Here is a 19,566-nt window from a genome sequence, read left to right as displayed (position 1 = left end):
TATTTTCCACCATTGCCTCTGCCATCCTCTTCCAGATGACAGTGGCCTCTTGCCTAGAATTTTACGGTAGTCTCTTGTTGGCCTTCTTGTATCTAATCTGGCCTCCTCACCTGTCTGTTTCCACATTGCAGCCTGAGTTATTGTTTTAGAATGCAGATCAGATTATGCCATCACATTGCTTAAAATCCTTGATTAGCTTCCCATTGATTTCAGGATAAGACAGCCTTCTTAGGCCCACAAGAAGACCCTGGTCTGGTCCCTGCCTGGGGCTCCAGCATCAGTTTCCATAGTGTTCCCTTTCACCCTTTACACTGCTTTCAGTTCCTCATAAACACTAAGCTCTGTCTTTCTATAGAGCTTCTTGACTCTCTCTCCCTTTCCCCGGGAGACTCTTGTCTCCTCTTTTCTAGTTCACTTATGTTAATACCTTGGATCCTGTTTGAGTATCATTTCCTCTCAGATTAAGTAATCAACCACAGAATGATTATAACACAATAAAGTCTCTCCCTTGGTATGTCTGAAATAGCTGTGAGAGTATATAAGGAGATTTCCACTCTGTTTTTCTTATGAAAATGGATGAATACTTACTCAGTTGCTAACTTTTATTGATATGACCCAAGTTGTTAGGGCACACTGGGGTCAGTGAACCTGGTACAGTTTTTCTGGTGAGAAATTTTGCAGTGCATATCAAAAGCCTTAAATATGTGCTTCTTATCTGACCCAGCGATTCCACATCTAAGGATTTACCTTAAAATAACTGATCAGGTTCTCAAGGTTGTATGTATCAGGTCAGTAACAGCATGAGGAATTCTGCGTGGAATGGGTTAGGGATGGCAGTCTTGCTGAAAAGTGGTCTTGAAGAGGCTCTTGCACGGAACTTTACATAAAATTAAGCCAACCTGATTGTTTATACCAAAGGAGAAAATAGAGTGGGCTCATCCCTCCCTTCCTCCCCATCCACCTTCCTGGATTTGCCACAATCCAAAGATGTTTATAGCAGTGTTGTTTATCATAGTGAAAAATTGGGAACCACCTAAAATATTCACAGTAAGGAATCGATTAAATTATGAGCCACCTATCCAGTCAAATAGAATGAGGGTATTAAAACAACGGTGGAAAGATGCGCATCGTATCTTGTTAAATAAACATGCATGTTGCAACAGCAAGGATAAGATGATCCCATTTTGGTTAGAAAACAAACAACTGTTTAGGATGAGACTATCTGAATATGACTTAATATTATTTTAAACTGATATTAGGGAGACTTTTCAAAAAACCTTTGATCTGTTCTTTGTCTCTTTGAATCCTGAATTTTTCACAAACTGCCTTCTAAAAGGACCTCTTTCTTTAGGTCCTGGAAAGGGAAAGAGAGTCTTCCCCAGTCTTTGGCTAAAACTTCCCTAAAACATGCATTTTCCTATATCTTTCTGGATAATTGAAGATTCACACTCATCTCTTACCTCCTACTCTTTGGGTTTTTTTAAAGATTATATAAATATATTTTTTAAATTTATGTATTTATTAATTTTGGTTGCGATGGGTCTTCATTACTGCGCACGGGCTTTCTCTAGTTGTGGCGAACGGGGTCTACTGCTTCATTGCAGTGCATGGGCTTCTCATTGTAGTGGCTTCTCTTGTTGCAGAGCATGGGCTCTAGGTGTGTGGGCTTCAGTAGTTGCAGCACACGGGTTCAGAAGTTGTGGCACACGGGCTTGGTTGCTCCGCGGCATGTGGGATCCTCCCAGACCAGGGCTCGAACCCGTGTCCCCTGCATTGGCAGGTGGATTCCCAACCACTGCACCATCAGGGAAGTCCCTAACCTCCTACCCTTTGAATAAATATAAGTCTGCTAGGGCCCTGCCTGGGTTCTAGAGGAGAAAATGCTATCAGCAAGCCAAACCTGGCCCTCAAATGTCTTTTGTTTGGCTTTTACTGTTTAAAGAAAAAAGTCATCTGAACTATATTGCCAACATTAAAAACTAGATCTCATATAAAAATCTGGATTTTTAGTATTGCTTAGAAAAAAAAAAATCAGTATATCTGGCAGCACTGGGTCCCAGTGCTCATAACAGGGTATGGATCAGTTCCTGCTCTTTTTGGTTTGGTCAGGTGGCCTCTGTTTACCATAGTTCTTAGCACTCCCTGTTGTCTTCCCTCCACTCTGCTTGTGCTTCCTGCCTGGATTCTGTAGGCATTTGATTTTGTAACTCTTGTGTGCTAGACTCCTTTAGCTCATCTGTGTATCCTTAACCTCTATACCAGTAGTCTGGAAAAGTTAACAGATTTGCTTTATTGGCTTATATTCCTAGCATCTCTGGGTAAGTCAGTCAATGAATGAATGAAAACTTTTATGTACTTATTGCGGTCAGTATATAATGTCTGAGGACATTAGGAGTTACAAGACATGCTTTATACTCTGGGGCAGCTTATTCTCTGTTTGTGGAGGATGGGTATATACACAAAATGGAGGCTAGCAATTGGTGCGAAATGCTAAGTGTCTAGAGTGTTTGGTTAGAGGGAGTGACGGTCGGCACTGTAGCTCTTTGGTGGCAGTGGGCAGGATTGTGGATGACGATCCCAGAAGATGAGATTGGTCAGGGAAAGTTCTAAGGAAGGAAGACCTTAGGTTGTATCTGAGGGTTGGTAGGATCTGGTGGGTCACAGACTTTATTGTGCACATGAATTGTGTAGGAGAACTTTAGCTTTTCGTGCTCTACTCAGAGATTGTGATTCAAGAGGGCAGAAGTGGGACCAAGAATACTCATCTTTAATATGCATATCAGGGTGATTCTGATATACGTGGGTCACACTGAAAAAAGGGGAGAAGATGGTAGGGTGAAATAAGTAGAAGTAGGGGTGTGAGTGGGGACTTCAGAGGCTATAAAATTTAGCTGATTGGAGGTTTGTATGCCGGTGCCCTGGGGGATGATGAAGGGAGCAATGCTGGGAAGAAAGGGGTGCTCTGGAAACAACTTCTTTTCCTTTTTTTTCTCACAAGAAAGGATGACAGATAATTTATTATAAAGTTGGGGGGAGGTGGGAAGCCTCAGGAACCAGTTAATCTCAAAAAGAATATTCTCTGATTTCTGCATTAAAAAAAATTTATTTTTTAAATTGGAGTATAGTTGATTTACAATGTTGTGTTAGTTTCTGAGTACAGCAGAGTGAATCAGTTATATATATACATACATCCACTCTTTTTTAGATTCTATTCCCATATAGGTCATTACACAGTACTGAGTAGAGTTCCCTGTGCTATACAGTAGGTTCTTACTAGTTATCTGTTTTATATATAGTAGTGTGTATATGTCAATCCCAATCTCCCAATGTATCCCTCCCCCGTGATTTCTTCACTTTTTCATGGAATAGTTATATGTGGGACGGTACTGGGTTTGCTTTCTTTAAACTTAATAATTAATTTAATGGTTAATTAGCAGGCACTTGATCCGGTTCTGCTAGTTCAGGTACTTAATCAGTTAAGTTGGATTAACAGTTTAACAATCTGCTCCATTACTGAGTAATTGCACACTATTTATAATTGAAAACAAAACAGATGTCTTAATTCCCACCACATTTTAGTGGGATAAACATAGAGCCAGGGGGTCAGGCTTTTTGCCCCAATATGTTGTATAGTGACTGGTGTATGATTGGTTGTCACTCAGTAAATACTTGCCAAATGTCCTTAGCTGAAATGTGTTCGATGTTTGTGGTTCTTCATTTCTGGGAAAAAAGAAGGGAATTTGATTAGGTTAGTAGTTTTCTACACCATCAAATTCCTTGGGGTGTCTCAGTGTCACTTTCAGGAATGAGAGAGACCAAGAGGTCGGGGAGGGGAGGGCACCCACTTTGACCTCAAACAACATCTTCTCTTTTGTTTTTCTATTTTTGTTTCTTTTTACGGTTTTTTTCTGCATACAGCCTTGTTCAAAAAACAAGAGACTTCCATTTCCAAGCACGCGGAATAACGACATCAACAGTAATAAGTTTAAAAGTCTCTGATGTATTGAAGAAATGATTTGATTCAATTCCACATATACTTACAAGCCACCGTGCACAGCTTTAATACCTAATTCTCATGACTCATTGAGCATAAATGAATCCTAACATTCCTCTGATCTGCTTCAGTTTTTGAGCATTTCCTTGAATTTGTATGGGATCTTATTGGACACGATACCTGCAGACACTTCATAAATCTTAAGAGTGAAGAACAGTTTGGTTGGTGGATAATTGAGTAGGGAAGGGGGGAGGGGAAGAGGCACTGTAGCAGCCTCAACAAAAATATAGGACGACAAGAAATTTAGGTTGTATCGGAGGCCAACCGTTGTAAACAAAATGGTGTGGAGAGAATATTGGGTGTGAGCATAGATGATGTGGTTTGAGAAAAGGATGAGCAGAGAGTTTGGGGTGTTGGTGGGTCCTGAGTGCCTCTGTGAAGATCTCAAACGTTTTTGTCAGCAGACAACATAGTACATTTTGTACTTTTCTGGTAGGGGAGTGACTTGCATTAGCCTTTGTTTGTTTATTTAATGATTTATTGAGGGATAATTGATACATGTATTTAATGAGCATTATTTGACGCACTCGGACATACTGCAAACACCTGTGATACCATCACCTTTGTCTTAGAAGAATACCTAGTATATGAGAGTGAAGGAGGGATGGGGGATAAGAACTAGAAGCCGACTGATAGTAACCAGCCATTGTAAAAATATTTACAATGAAAGTGGAAAGAGAAAAAGCATAGAAGAGCTTTTGAAGAGGTAGATGTTAGGGTGATATTGAGAGATGAGCAAACATGACTCCAAGGTTTCTAGGCTTGTTGCTGAGAAAATCTGGGTCCATTAAAAATAAAAATAACAGTTAGTGATCACTTAGCTTGTGCCAGACAGAACTCATTTAATCCTCACAACAGCTGTACAAGGTGGATACCATTATGACGGATGAGAAGAGCAAGGCACCGAGGTTAAGTAACTTGCCGGCGGTTATAGAAGAAACGTTAAGCCAGGACTCAGGTGCAGGCAGGCAGGCTCTAGGGTAAGGCTCATCAGCAGGAAGAGGAACTGTGCATATTTGCAGAAAAAGAATCCTTCGGTGGTTTTTCCACCTTGGGAGCTGAGAAGACAAAGTCTCGCCATGACATGAGGTATAGTTTCTGCTGCTGCGGCTGCCACTTTCTGCTTCACTACTAAGAATCACTGGCCATTACCTTTGCAATGTGCATGCCCTTCATATTTCCTTTCCTTTCCACCATAAAAAGCCCCCCAGTTTTGAGAATTTTTTAAATGTGGTCAACCTCTGGCTTAAAGCACAGGCTCAGCCTTCCTACGGCTTTACTTATTTTTAAAAAATATTTTATTTATTATTTATTAATTTAGGCTGCGCCAGGTCTTAGTTGCAGCATGCGGGATCTAGCTCCCCGAGCAGGGATCAAACCCAGGCGCCCTGCATTGGGAGCTCGGAGTCTTACCCACTGGCCCACCAGGGAAGTCCCCCTTATGGCTTTAGCATCCATGGGTCAGAAACAAAATCAGTACCTAACTTCAGTTAACCAGGAATTGAATATGAAATATTCAGTAAATCTGATGAATGGTCATCTTGTTACTGACAGCAAGTTTGTGTGCCTGACACACAGTGAGGCCAAACAAACTGAAACGTTGGTGCTTGGAACAGAAAAAGGTTTATCGCAGGGCCATGCAAGGGGACGGGTGGCTCGTGCCCAAAAAACGTGAACTCCTCAAAGGGTTTCAGCAAAGCACTTTTTTTTTTAACATCTCTATTGGAGTATAATTGCTTTACAATGGTGTGTTAGTTTCTGCTGTATAACAAAGTGAATCAGCTATACATATACATATATCCCCATATCTCCTCCCTCTTGCATCTCCCTCCCTCCCACCCTCCCTATCCTACCCCTCTAGGTGGTCACAAAGCACAGAGCTGATCTCCCTGTGCTATGCGGCTACTTCCCACTAGCTAGCTATTTTACATTTGCTAGTGTATATATGTCCATGCCACTCTCTCACTTTGTCTCAGCTTCCCTTTCCCCGTCCCCGTGTCCTCAACTCCATTCTCTAGTAGGTCTGCGTCTTTATTCCCATCCTAGGTTCTTCATGACCTTTTTTTTTTTTTTTTTTTTTAGATTCCATACATATGTGTTAGCATATGGTGTTTGTTTTTCTCTTTCTGACTTACTTCACTCTGTATGACAGACTCTAGGTCCATCCACCTCACTACAAATAACTCAGTTTCGTTTCTTTTTATGGCTGAGGTGAGTGAGAGGCTTGGTTAGTTGTTGCAGACTTCTTGGGGTCGGAATCCTTTGTTCTTGCAGCTGTCCACATAGGTCATGATGTTCTTGCCAACTTCCAACAAGATAAAAATTATTCTCTGTTCTGCATCTTTTTATCTCTGTATGAATGGACTCTTAAAGATTAGAGCCCTGAGAATAGGCCATCCTGTATATTTCAGGCTATAGGCAACATTCTTTTACAAAAGGTGCAGAGTCAGCATGACTAAGCACAGGAAAAGGAACAGATCTAATAAGGAGTCAGATTTGTTCTTACAGTCTGAACTGATGTTTTATTTTTGGCTTCCAAAAGTTATGTCCAGAATAATAGATATGTGAAAAATATATAATATTCCTTGGAATGCTTAAGTGTTATTTTTTTTATAATGGATTGAGTCAGAAAGTTTAATAGGGAAACAGTACCCAATATATAAATATTCACATCATTCAATTTCCAGAGATGCGTCCTATGTAGAAAGACTATTAATACTGAACTAATCTTTTTTAAAATCATAATTTTATTAGTGGAATGGGGAATACGGATTTAACAACAACTTTCTGGAAATTCATTTTGTATAATTGAAGAACAGTTAACCTTTTTTGAGTGGTAGGGATGTGCAAATATTCTGTAATTAGTATTTATAAATATATATCCCCAGGTAAAGTTTTGGGTAATATCTTTTTAAAGGGTTCAATAATTAAATATCTGTAATGAGAAGCATTTGTCTCTGAAATAAATTAATTGCTAGATATTTTCATCATAAAAATGCTTAAACATGCAAAATAAGAAAACATCTGAAATTTTAATTTGGACTTCCAATGGGGCTGGTTAAATAACCAAAAAAGCAACTATTGAAAAAAGCTTATTTACTGGAAAGGACCAAAGCTGCTTTTGATTCAGCTGCGTCTTGTCATTATTTTGCCTGTTTTGTTGGGCGCCATACTTACTAGGAACTTGCTTGTGGGAACTTGCCAGTCTTTAGTTGAAATAATAAAGTGGGATGCAGAGATAAAGAGATGTGCATCTGAAGAATATGGCTGAAGGGCTGGGGGCATCATTGATTCACTGGTTAGAATGTAATTAGGTCCTTGAGCAGGGCAGTGCAACTAAATAGTCTAGGAGGGCATAATTAGATGGGTGGCTGAATGGTGTAATTACATTCAGAAGAGGGGTGCTGTAATTAGATGTGAGGCGGAGAGGGGGTGTATTTAGATGCCTAGGTTGAGGATACAATTAACATATGGGCGAGAAATTAAATTATGTGTGTGGGTGAAGCATAATTATGTGTGGGAGTCCATGCGGATACATGGGTGAGGGTACATAGAAATGAATGGGTTAGATGCAATTAGATGTGTGAGCTCATGTTCTTATGGACAAAAACTTGATATTTTCATCAATAAGGGCGAGCATATGTTTTGACTTCATCACTAATGGCAGCTGGCATAGAGTGACAGCCTTTCAGGCCTATCTAAAGGGTTGCAAATCAAAATCCCTGCTTTTCTGTTAGGACTTGAGACCCACATCTAACATTGACATTGATTCCTCTTCTTAATCATGGCACTTGGTGGTGTTCTAAGTACTGAAAGGTTTGGTAATTTTTCTAGCTTGAAAACTGCATGACAAGGAAGACTTACTCCTCCTTCCTATAAAAGAGAAGTCTGGAGGGAGTAGCAGAGCAAGACAAAGATTTTTCCTTTGAATTGTGAAGCGTGAAAATAGAATTGCCAACTCTTCCAGCTTAAAGTATCAGCATAAAGTTACATGTGTAACAAAACCAGCAAAACTTAGCTTGACAGACTCACTTTTTTTTTAGTTTATGAAACCATGTTTATTCAGCAATATTTATGGCATTTCTCCCCTTCCTCCCAAGTATAAAATTAGGAAGGCGAGGAATGTAGTTTATGGGTACAGTGGAAACAGAATGATAGAAAGGAGCTAGAGGAAGAAGAATCTAGAACAAGTTAGGTCCAAAAATCACCCAGTGCATCTGAGAAACATATTGAATTAGTGAAGTATGGTGAGAGTTGTAATAATCTGATATGTCCTGTATTAAATTTAAAACAATGGAGTCTTTTGTTACCATCTTCAAAAGCAGGAGAGCATTTTAAAATACAAATTCATTGCTTACAGAAATTCTTGATCTTAAAGTTATTTAATTGGCCACTCGTCTGCTTAATCTGATTCAGTCTGTTACTCAGTTCTCCTAATTCTGGACACCTTAGAGCCTCCTCTCATCTGTTTGGGGCTTAGGTTGTATCTGGTGGAGCTTCACCGTGGATAGAATCCAAGTGGGTCGCTTCCAGGATTTCAAACTTTTTGGCTTCCTGGTGCTCCCAGGAAACCTAGATTTAAGGTGAGTTATTTTTATTACCTGGATGTAGGGACATTACAGCCTTCTCCCTAATCTCCAGTTTTGTCCTACAGTGATTCTGCAGAACATTTTTTATTCTTTGGTTCTGACGCTAAGTTTTTACATTGTTAGACATGCCTAAAAGATACCCTCTGTCTCCAAGAATATTGGAACTTTGTTTTTTCAGGCAAGGCTTTATTGGGGCCCCTGCTGCAGCAGGGTGGGGAGTGAGAACAAACAACAGGTTCCCTTGCTTGCTTGCTTCCCCAAGGCGGGGCGAGCTTGTTCCTTACATGGGGTGAGGGTAGGGGTGTGTCCAGGGGTTGGGCCGGAGTGGTGGCTTCGGTGGTCTGCCCACCCCTTTGTGGTGTTTTGTTCAGGGCGCATGCGCACTACTCTGCTTTTGCTCCAGGCTCTTCAGGAGTGGCAGTTGCGTTTTTTGGTCTCTTTTTTGTCCATAATTTTGCCCCAACTGGGCGTGTACACAGTTATTTTTAGTCCCATACAGTTTCTTTGTATTTTGTTGCTGGAGGAGAGGTGTGTCCAGGTACAAGCTCTGCAGCACTGCAGCAAAGGGTCCCAGGTCCCAGCCTGTTTCATTCCCCCCTGAGAGACTCTACACCCTTATTCTTTTTTTTTTTTTTTTTTTTTTTTTTTTGCTGTACGTGGGCCCCCCACTGCTGTGGCCTCTCCCGTTGTGGAGCACAGGCTCCGGACGCGCAGGTTTAGCGGCCATGGCTCACCGGCCCAGCCGCTTCGCGGCATGTGGGATCCTCCCGGACCGGGGCACGAACCCGTGTCCCCTGCATCGGCAGGCGGACTCTCAACCACTGCGCCACCAGGCAAGCCCTACACCCTTATTCTTAAGGGGTAAAGGGCCGAAAGTCTCTTCTTCTGAAACGTCCTCCTGCTGGACAGGGGCCGCAGACCCTAGCCAGAGGTGTAGCACTCCCTTGCTGACTTATGCACTTCTAATTTGTGATCAGAGGTGCTGTTACTAAAATGTTGTGTATTCCTGTGAAAATAGTTACCACAACTTTGTTTAATCCAGTTCTTTATTTACTAAATGGTTCGCACGTTTCTTTTTTCCCCACACCTGTCCTTCCTCCCTCCCTGCAAGGCCAGTCCAAACTCTAAGAATTAGAGATTGATGGTGGTTAACTCAATCGCTCATAGAGGTAGTGTAACTATCATTGAGGACATCTAGTTATGTCTATGTGATGGAAGATGGGTAGGTGATCAAGGTCACTGGGTCTTACTACTTTGTTGTCTTGTGTGGATTGCCCATGAAAAGGAAAAGGAAGTGAGGTGTTTGGCTTTGGAAATGACTTGGTAAATAGGTCTTTATTCATTTAATTATGAGAGCCATTCTGGGAAGCTTTGGAGCTATTTACATAAGACAGAAAGAACAGGGTTTAAGTTCTTCAGTTTTTAATAGCCTTCTTCAAGGCATATTCTCAGCCAGGAATATTTTCACAGTTGGCATTTGTAGTTTGTTTCTGAAAAAGTCTTCCAACCTGTAACAAGTCTTTTCACTTTCATTCGTTCCATAAAACATCAAAGACTCTAATTTTTGTCTTTTTTTCCTCAATCTTCCTAAGATGATCTATTAGGCCGAAATCTCAACTACCTTTCTTATGCCTAAAAACTTCAGATCTCAGGTCCCAGTGTCAGTTCCTCAGAGAAATTTTTCCTAACCTTATAGCATTCTGTACTTTCCTATTTGTTAAACTCTGTTTTTCCTGCTTCCAGGAGCAGAGTATCTGTCTATTTTGTTCACCAGTACATTTCCAGCATCCACAGCAGCTCCTGGCGCATATCAGGGCTCAACAAATAATTGTTGAATGAAAAGGGAAGTCAGGCATCAGGGCTATTTAAGAAGAGGCACAGGCAGTGCAGGCTGTGGACCATAATAAGGGTAAGGGTGTCTCAGAAGCAAGATTCTGAATGGCTTCGTTAATCGGCTCATGTTTAGAGAGTGGTGGGTCTCATGTTTGTTCTTGAAGTTTGGAGATTATATATCCATTATGGCAGAAGACCTAAATAGACATTTCTTCAGAGAAGACATACAGATGGCCAAGAGGCACATGAAAAGATGTTCAACATCGCTAATTACAGTAAGTCCCCTACGAACGAGTTCCATTCTGAGAGCTCGTTCGTGAGTCCAATTTGTTCGTAAGTCCAATAAAGTTAGCCTAGGTACCCAACTAACACAATCAGCTAAGTAGTACTCTACTATAATAGGTTTATAATACTTTTCACACAAGTAATACATAAAAAACAAACACGAAAAATAAAACATTTTTAATCTTACAGTACCGTACCTTGAAAAGTACAGTAGTACAGAACGATAGCTGGCATACAGGGGCTGGCATCGAGTGAACAGGCAAGAAGCGTTACTGACTGGAGGAGCGAGAGGAGGTGGGAGATGGTAGAGCTGAAGGATCGTCAGCAACAGGAGACGGAGGGCAGGCTGCAATTTCACTCACACCTGACGTTGATGACACAGGGTCTGGTTCCTTGCTGGATTCAATTCTATCTACCCTCTTGAAAAAACGATCTAGTGATGTCTGGGTAGTAGCTGTTTTTTTCTCATCATAGATGACACAGCAGCACTGGATTGCATTCTGAACGGCTGCTGCAACCTTCATGTACCATTCTATGTTCCAGTCCTGTGCTTCAAATACTAACAGTGCCTCCTCAAATAAAGAAAATCCCCTTGCCATTTCCTGCATCGTGAACCTCTTCGGTTCTTCAGTTACTTCTTCTTCCTCTTGTCACTCTACTCTCTCAATTATTTTCACTTCTGTTTCCATCGTTATCTCTTGGCGCTTCTTAGCAGCACCAGCTACATCACCACTGCTTTTACGCTTGCTGCCAGACATCCTGGGCTTGAAATAAAGGTACTGTACTACTGTGCTCTATACAGTACAATACAGTAAAGTACACAAAAGCACAACCACTCGTAAAGGATGCACGTACGTGACAATGTACACCAGACACGTGAACTAACTTATGTGATTGGACGTGCGAACGCATGTTCGCATCTTTGAAAGTTCACAATTTGAAGGTTCGTATGTAGGGGACTTACTGTATTAGAGAAAGGCAAATCAAAACTACAGTGAGGTATCACCTCACACCAGTCAGACTGGCCATCATAAAAAAGTCTACAAATAACAAATGCTGGAGAGGGTGTGGAGAAAAGGGAACCCTCCTACACTGTTGGTGGGAATGTAAATTGGTGCAGCCACTGTGGAAAACTGTATGGACGTTCCTCAAAAAACTAAAAATAGAGTTGCCATATGATCCAGCAATCCCACTCTTGGGCATATATCTGGACAAAACTTAAAAAAGATACATGCAGCCCTATATTCACAGCAGCACTATTCACAGTAGCCAAGATATGGAAACAACCTAAATGTCCATTAACAGTTGAATAGGTAAAGAAGATGTGGTGTATATATAGAATGGAATACCACTCAGCCATAAAAAAGAATGAAATAATGCCATTTGCAGCAACATGGATGGACCTAGAGAATTATCATACTGAGAGAAGTAAGTCAGACAAAGACACATACATGATATCACTTTATGTGGAATCTAAAATATGACACAAATGAACTTATCTACAAAACAGAAACAGACTCATGGGCATCATCAGAAAATCTACAAACAAGTGCTGGAGAGGGTGTGGAGAAAAGGGAACCTTCTGGCACTACTGGTGGGAATATAAATTGATACAGCCCCTATGGAGAACAGTATGGAGGTTCCTTAAAAAACTAAAAATAGAATTACCATATGACCCAGCTGTCCCACTACTGGGCATATACCCAGAGAAAACCATAATTCAAAAACACACATGCACCCCAATGTTCATTGCAGCACTGTTTACAATAGCCAGGTGATGGAAGCAACCTAAATGCCCATTGACAGATGAATGGATAAAGAAGTTGTGGTACATATATACAATGGAATATTACTCAGCCATAAGAAGGAACGAAACTGGGTCATTTGTAGAGACGTGGATGGACCTAGACTCTGTCATACAGAGTGAAGTAAGTCAGAGAGAGAAAAACAAATATCGTATATTAACACGTATATGTAGAATCTAGAAAAATGGTAGAGATGAACCGGTTTGCAGGGAAGAAATAGAGACAGAGATGTAGAGAACAAACATATGGACACCAAGGGGGGAAAGCCGGGCGGGGGGGTGGTGGTGTGATGAATTGGGAGATTGGAATTGACATACATACACTAATATGTATAAAATGGATAACTAATAAGAGCCTCCTTATAAAAAAAAATAAAATAAAATTCAAAACAAAAGCAGAAACAGACTCACAGACATAGAGAAGAGACTTGCAGTTGCCAAGGGGGAAGGGGGTGGGGAAGGGGTGGATTGGGAGTTTGGGATTAGCAGATGCAAACTATTATATACAGAATGAATAAAGAACAAAGCCCTACTGTACAGCATAGGGAACTATATTCAGTATCCCATGGTAAACCACAATGGAAAAGAATATAAAAAAAGAATGTATATATGTGTATAACTGAATCACTTTGCTGTACACCGAAATTAACACAATATTGTAAATCAACTCTATGTCAATAAATTTTAAAAATAAATAAACGAATAATATATCCATTATGACATTAAGAAAATGCCTTTAGGTCAGACACTGCTTAAGATAGATTGGATGCTCAATAGAAATCTGCAAATTAAATAATTATTGAACAAATTGTTGATTATCTGATCTGTTCTTATTTTGCGTATAGAACAGTGAGCAAAAAAGATATGATACTTGGATTGATTCATATAAAAATGTGCATTTAAAAATGCATTGATTGATCAGAGTAGTAGATATACCCTCTAAGGGCCAGTGATTAGAAAATATTTTGCTCAAAATCTATGTAAACCTTTGAAATTGCAAGTATCTCACACAAAGGTAAACTATATGTAACAGTAGTGCTTTAGCAATGTAATGATAATTTTTCCCCCGATAATTTAATTCTTTTAGTATTTAATAATGTATTAGTCTCATATATTTATATGGGACTTCAGAGTTTTCTGATAATGTTCAACACCTCAGCTGATTTTAATTCTCATAATCATACTGGGAGACAGATGGGATAGTTATTATCATGCCTGACTTCCAGTGAGGCACTGAGAGTTTGCAGGGCCTGGTAAACCATAATCTGAATCCAGATGGTTAATATAATAGAGTCATTAAGAAGCTGGCCATTAATAGATGGAACAATGATAGGTGAAAAAAATTGGACGATGATTTATAAGGTGAATTGGTGGTCAAGCAATATTTTGAGACCATGGCTGTAGTCAATCTGCCTAATCCATCCTTTCATTTAGACTAGTATTTTTTAAGGTTAGCAGGAAGAGTGTTATAGTATAGTACTATATTCTAAGACCCAGTAGATATTTTCTTACATGGGTGCAAGGAGATACCTTTGAAAAGAAAGGATGCAGTTAGTGCCTTAATAAAAATCCTCCTTGACAGAATCATAATATTTCTGTGGAAATGGATGACCAAAATTCTTTCTATGTAATATACACCAAAAGGAGGACGCCTTGTTCACGGATCATTCTGGTAAGCATCGACCATTGCCAAATTAAAATATTTTGTGCCTAGAATAGAATAATGATAGTATTATCTCAATTAGTTAAAAAAATTCCACAGTATTTTCTCAATTAAGTTTCTTCTCTGTAAAACTTTGGTGAGCTCCTTTGTTCACTGGCATATTACCAATGCCCAGGAGAATGCACCCAGATACCAGAGAAACAGTTATTGAAATGAAGTTGCTTGTGTGAGGGCTAGCATTGACCAAATGAAGAGGAAATAAGCAAATATTACCAGCACAAAGTCAGAAATGGCTTCCTCCTCAACTGGGCTTTTGTTCAAAGGCTTAAAAAAGGGTAATGGGGTGTGTGTGTGTGTGTGTGTATAAAACATATATACATATATGTTGTATATGACATATATGTATATATAATGTAAGAACGGTAAATACCATATAAAGTAGGTAAATTTTCTGCTAATAAAATTATTCCAGTTGTTAAGATAGAGTGTGATAAATCACTATTTTACCATGTTTCTCCCAAACCCATGGAATCTAAGGATTTTGTGGCTTGAACAAATCAGTGGACTCTGCTAGAAGGAGGAAAGAGATGAAAGAAGAGGGGAAGGATAATGGGAGGACCAACCGTGCTAGTGGCTCAGTGAGATGCTCTATGTACATCATCTCATATAATCTCATATAGTCCTGTGCAGCATTATCCCTCTTTAGAGACAGGAAGTGGAACGCCCACGGGTCCCACAATCTGGAAGTTAGGAGGTAGTATTTGTACCCAGGTTTATGCTGCTACTGCTGCTGCCACTTCCCAGCTCTGCTTGTTCTGTGCCCAGATTCTTGCTTGGAAAACTGGTATTGTCAGTCGATGTGGTCTAGGGACTTTCCTTTAACAACAATGAGTGGGGGTTAAGTTGGCTTTTACAAAGCAAACTAAATATTAGTAGAGCATGAGTGAGCCCACACTTCTGACATAAACTGTATACAGATAGTCGTATAACTCACTGAACTCAGATCAGGCTTCCATCCTCACTCCTGAAACAGGTCTGTCCTGAGGAAGGTTACCAGTGACCTCCATGTTGCAAAATCCCGTGGCAATTTTCCGCACTTATCTTACACAATCTATCAATAGCATTTGCTGCAATTTTTCACCATCCTTCTCGAGTATCTTGAGATATTTTTTTTTTAAACTTTGCTTGCAAGATACTCTACTTTCCTGTTTTTCTCTCCCATTCCATTGGACACTCCTTCTGTCTCCTTTACCGATTTCTCATCAGTCTCCTGACTTCTTGTTGGAACCTCCCAGGATTCAGTTCTTAGACCTCCTCTCTTTCCTGTCTGCACTCATTCACCAGCTAGTCCCCTGGTTTTAAATACCTCCTATATGCTGATCACCTCCATCTTTCTGTCTCCAGGAGAGACCAGTTCCTCGACTGTATTCTCATATATTCAGCTGCCTGCTTGACATTGCCACTTAAATGTCTAATGGGGATCTCACACTTGACATATTTAAAATTGAACTCCAAATTATCCCCCCCCCCACCAAAACCTGCTTCTCTATCATCTTCCATGTCTCAGTAAATGGCAAGTCCGTCTTCACAGTTGTCCAAGCCCCAGACTTTGGCATCGTTCTTGATTCCTCTCTTTTTCTCTTATCCTATTTCCATTGCATCAGCAAATCCGGTCAGCTCTTCCTCCAAAACATCTCCAGAATCTGATTACTTCTGACCACCCCCACTGCTCTCACTCTAGCCCAGGCCACCAAAATCTCTAGTCTGCTGTTTCAGGAGACTGGTCTCTTTCTTTCTGTGCATGACATCTTACAGCCTATTCACACAGCAGCAGAGTGATTGTTCCAAAACATGTTATATCATCACTCCTTTGCTCACCCTACTCCTACCTAATCTCCCCTCCTCCTCTGGCCCTTGCTTACTCATCTCCAGACACACTGGGCTCTTTCCTCTTCATTTCACACCCCAGGAGTGTTCCCTCCCGGTGGTTCCCACAGGTACCTGTAAGGTTCACTACCCACTGTCCTTCAGGGATTTGCTTCCATGTCTCCTGACCACCCTATTTCAGTGGCAAGTCCTCTTCAAAAGTATTTCCTCATCTTCTCATGCCAATGATTTTCTTTCTCTCCACAGCCCATGTCACCATCTGATACTCTGTTTATTTACTCATTTGTCTTATTTATCATCCATTTCCCCGCTAGGATGTAAGCTCCTTGTGAACAGGGATTATTATGTCCCTGTCACCCAGGACAGTGCCTGGGACATAGTAGGTGTTTAATAAATACTCGTGGAATAAAAGAACAGTTAATTTGAGCATAAAGACTTAAATCTACATCTAAAAAATTACAGATCTAGCCCATGTGTTTGTTGATTTCAAACCTGCCTCCCAGGAGTGACTGAGAAAAATGCCACATGTCATCCTGGGTTATCCTGGGTGTGTTGGGATGCTGGCCTTTGCTTGACACTCCTCTCTGTGTCCTGATCTAGAGGTCACTGGACAGTCTCTGCTGTAGTGTTACGAAGGGAAGTCTTTCCCATCTGCAAATGCTTAGACGCTACAGTTTCAGTACTGTATCTTCATCAGCTATATTGTCATAGCTCTGGCTAGTCCTTTTACAAAATAGAAATCAAGGAAGTGCAACTCCCTTCTTGTGCTACAGTGAGTGCCCCTCACCTACCAGTGATCACTCACACCCCTGGAATTTCATTTTTCTGCTTTAATTAATTTATGTGCATATATTCGGGTATTCATTTATTCTTTTGGTGTAATCCATATTATGCCCTTCAGATTCATCAAGGATGGCTGACTTAATATCGGCATGGTTATTGTATGTCCCAGTTATGCAGATGTAAGGTGTTCCCCCAGAGAACACCAACCGCTGTGCTCGGTTTCAGCAAGCAGGAAATGCCGTGTCTGGTGGTTCTTGCTGACCCAGCTAAAAGAGACCGAATGTCGCATTTCACTTCCAGGGGCTAGTGCTGGGTTTTGATATTCCCTGGTACTATAAATAGCACTCCAGGGAACGTTCAGGTACACGGAACATTTTCTTTGCAGTCCAGTTCAATGTCTGCAGAAAGTCATATGCTGTCTGGATGGACACACATCACTTGTCCCTTAGTGCCTCCTAAGTTCTAGACAGACCCGCCCAGAGTGTTCATGTGCTCGTAAACACAGCGTTTGCTCTCAGCGTACTTCTGTGCCTCTGTTTATGCTGCTCCCTCTGCCTGGCAAAATCTTACTCATCCTTAAAGATTCATCTCGAGTAAGAAAGCGTTCCCTGAATCAGCTTGACAGACGTGTCTTCTTGCCCCTCTCTGGATTCTCCACAGCATGTGAAACATACCTCTTCTACAACAAGTTCAGCATTACAGTAGGGTCTGTTACATAAGTTTCTGTGTTCACACTCTCCTCACATCCCAAACTGTGAATTCTGAGACCTGTGGTTTCTCTGTCTTCGTGTTTATCCCCCCAAATTAGCATAGGAAACACCAGCAACGTTGAGTGAATGACTGATTGTATGAATGAATGAAATTGCATCCAAATAGGGGAATAGAATTCATTTGAGTTTGTTCCCAGCTTAATGCCTTTAAAAAGAATCCTAAGAATGTTTAGTGGGGATTTTTCCATTTTCTTTAGCAGTCACTCCCCACTGTGTGCACGGCCAGTTTGATACCAAAAAATGTTATATTGAAATACACTTCAGGGAGCTAAAAAAACCCGTTTATTTCAAAGGAATAGGCTCGTTTGTTCCTTGCAAACTTTCTGGCATCTTTCTTTCTACATGCGCTTTTCCCTCTGCCCCGTCTTCAGCCAAATTCTCTGGCCGGGTCTGCTGTAAACAATGATTTTGTGAGTGGTTGTGTGTTCTCTGCAGTGAAAACCCGCCTTGTTTTCTGTTGCTAGGCAACCCCATTCCAGCTGCCCTTGAAGAAATGCGCGGTGGTGGGAAATGGTGGGATTCTGAAGAAGAGTGACTGTGGCCGTCAAATAGATGAAGCAAATTTTGTCATGCGGTAAGAGAGCTCCCACAGCGCGGCTTCTGCCTCCTCTCTTCTCCCCCACCCCTCCTGCCAGCCCCGGGGCCTTTGGAAACCAGTCACTGGTGATTAATCAGCGGTAGCTGCTCTTCAGCCGTCCCTTCAAGTTCACATAGAAGTGAGTTGAGGAGATAGGCCAGGGGAGCCAGGGAACGGGCCCCAAGAAAGTGCAAAGCTGGGAGAGCTTCAGAGGTCGTGGGGAGACCCCCAGAGTGGAAACACTCATTCAATTTTATTTTATTTTATATTTATTTATTTTTTTGCGGTACGCGGGCCTCTCACTGCTGTGCCCTCTCCCGTTGCGGAGCACAGGCTCCGGACGCGCAGGCTCAGCGGCCATGGCTCACGGGCCCAGCCGCTCCGCGGCACGTGGGATCCTCCCGGACCGGGGCACGAACCCGTGTCCCCTGCATCGGCAGGCGGACTCTCAACCACTGCGCCACCAGGGAAGCCCCACTCATTCAATTTTAGACGATACAGTTGGATGACTCCAACTTTAAGACTTGTTCTTAAGACAAACTCTCTATGAATAAACATTTTCATTAATTCATTTCATTCTACACACTCTGCTGCTTTGTTTTTCACAAAAGCATTTGGAAGTAGTGAGTAGGATTTGAAGAGGGGTTGGATCTGGGCAGCACTAAGAAAACTGGGAGGAAGGAGGGGGATTACATTTCGAGCGAAGAGGAAGCTTGGTAAGGAGACTGAGCAGAGTGGTGACGTGATCCTGCAGGGGTGTGTAAAGGAGCTGCTAGGACACATCCAGCCAAGAGTAGAGACCATGACACTGAAATGGCACCAACATGCACCCTTGGGTAATTTTGACCAGCAGGGAAGATAGTGAGTGATTGGATAGTCACAGGCTTGGGATTGTCTGGTGGAGAGGAGAGAAGGGTGGGAAGGGACAGCATGGAGGGTCCTGGCTAGAGAGAGTGTGAAGTGACACACTTTGAAGTCTCGGCTGGATGGGAAGTGGGCCCTGAGAGGTGTGAAGGAGAAAGGAAGGGGGCCAGTGGGACCAAATGATGGGGTTCTTCAGAGCTGGAGGGGGCGGTGGCGGGAAAGATGAGAGAAGGTGGGAAAAAGAGAGCTAATGTCAAAGAATGTCCCACTGGAGAATGTGACTTCACCTTCTCTGGGGGATGAGCAGACGTGTGGTAGAAAAAAAGGACATTTGTTACTGAAGAGGTGTAGGAACCTGGAGGCTGTTCTGGGGAGGGTCTTTCAGGTGCGCCCCGAAGTCTCAGTGAAGTGGAAATGACTATGAACCAGGGGCCAAAATGCTCTGGGGCCAGGAAGG

The 19,566-nt window shown here is 41.6% G+C and overlaps 1 protein-coding gene across 1 annotated transcript in view; it reads left to right on the top strand.

Annotated features, from left to right (window-relative positions):
* Positions 1–19,566, top strand: part of ST8SIA1 (ST8 alpha-N-acetyl-neuraminide alpha-2,8-sialyltransferase 1) — a gene marked incomplete at both ends in the record, with an annotated part of 146,493 nt that overhangs the window by 70,098 nt on the left and 56,829 nt on the right. The window contains one exon of the mRNA XM_082849660.1: positions 18,133–18,242. Within this exon, the coding sequence (XP_082705786.1) occupies positions 18,133–18,242 (110 nt within the window). The remainder of the gene's footprint in view (positions 1–18,132; positions 18,243–19,566) is intronic.

The sequence above is a fragment of the Leucopleurus acutus genome (genome assembly GCF_964270905.1).
Source record: "Leucopleurus acutus genome assembly, chromosome: 11".
Taxonomy (NCBI): domain Eukaryota; kingdom Metazoa; phylum Chordata; class Mammalia; order Artiodactyla; family Delphinidae; genus Leucopleurus; species Leucopleurus acutus.
Note: the sequence above shows the minus strand (reverse complement) of the source record. Positions and strands in the feature narration are given on the sequence as shown.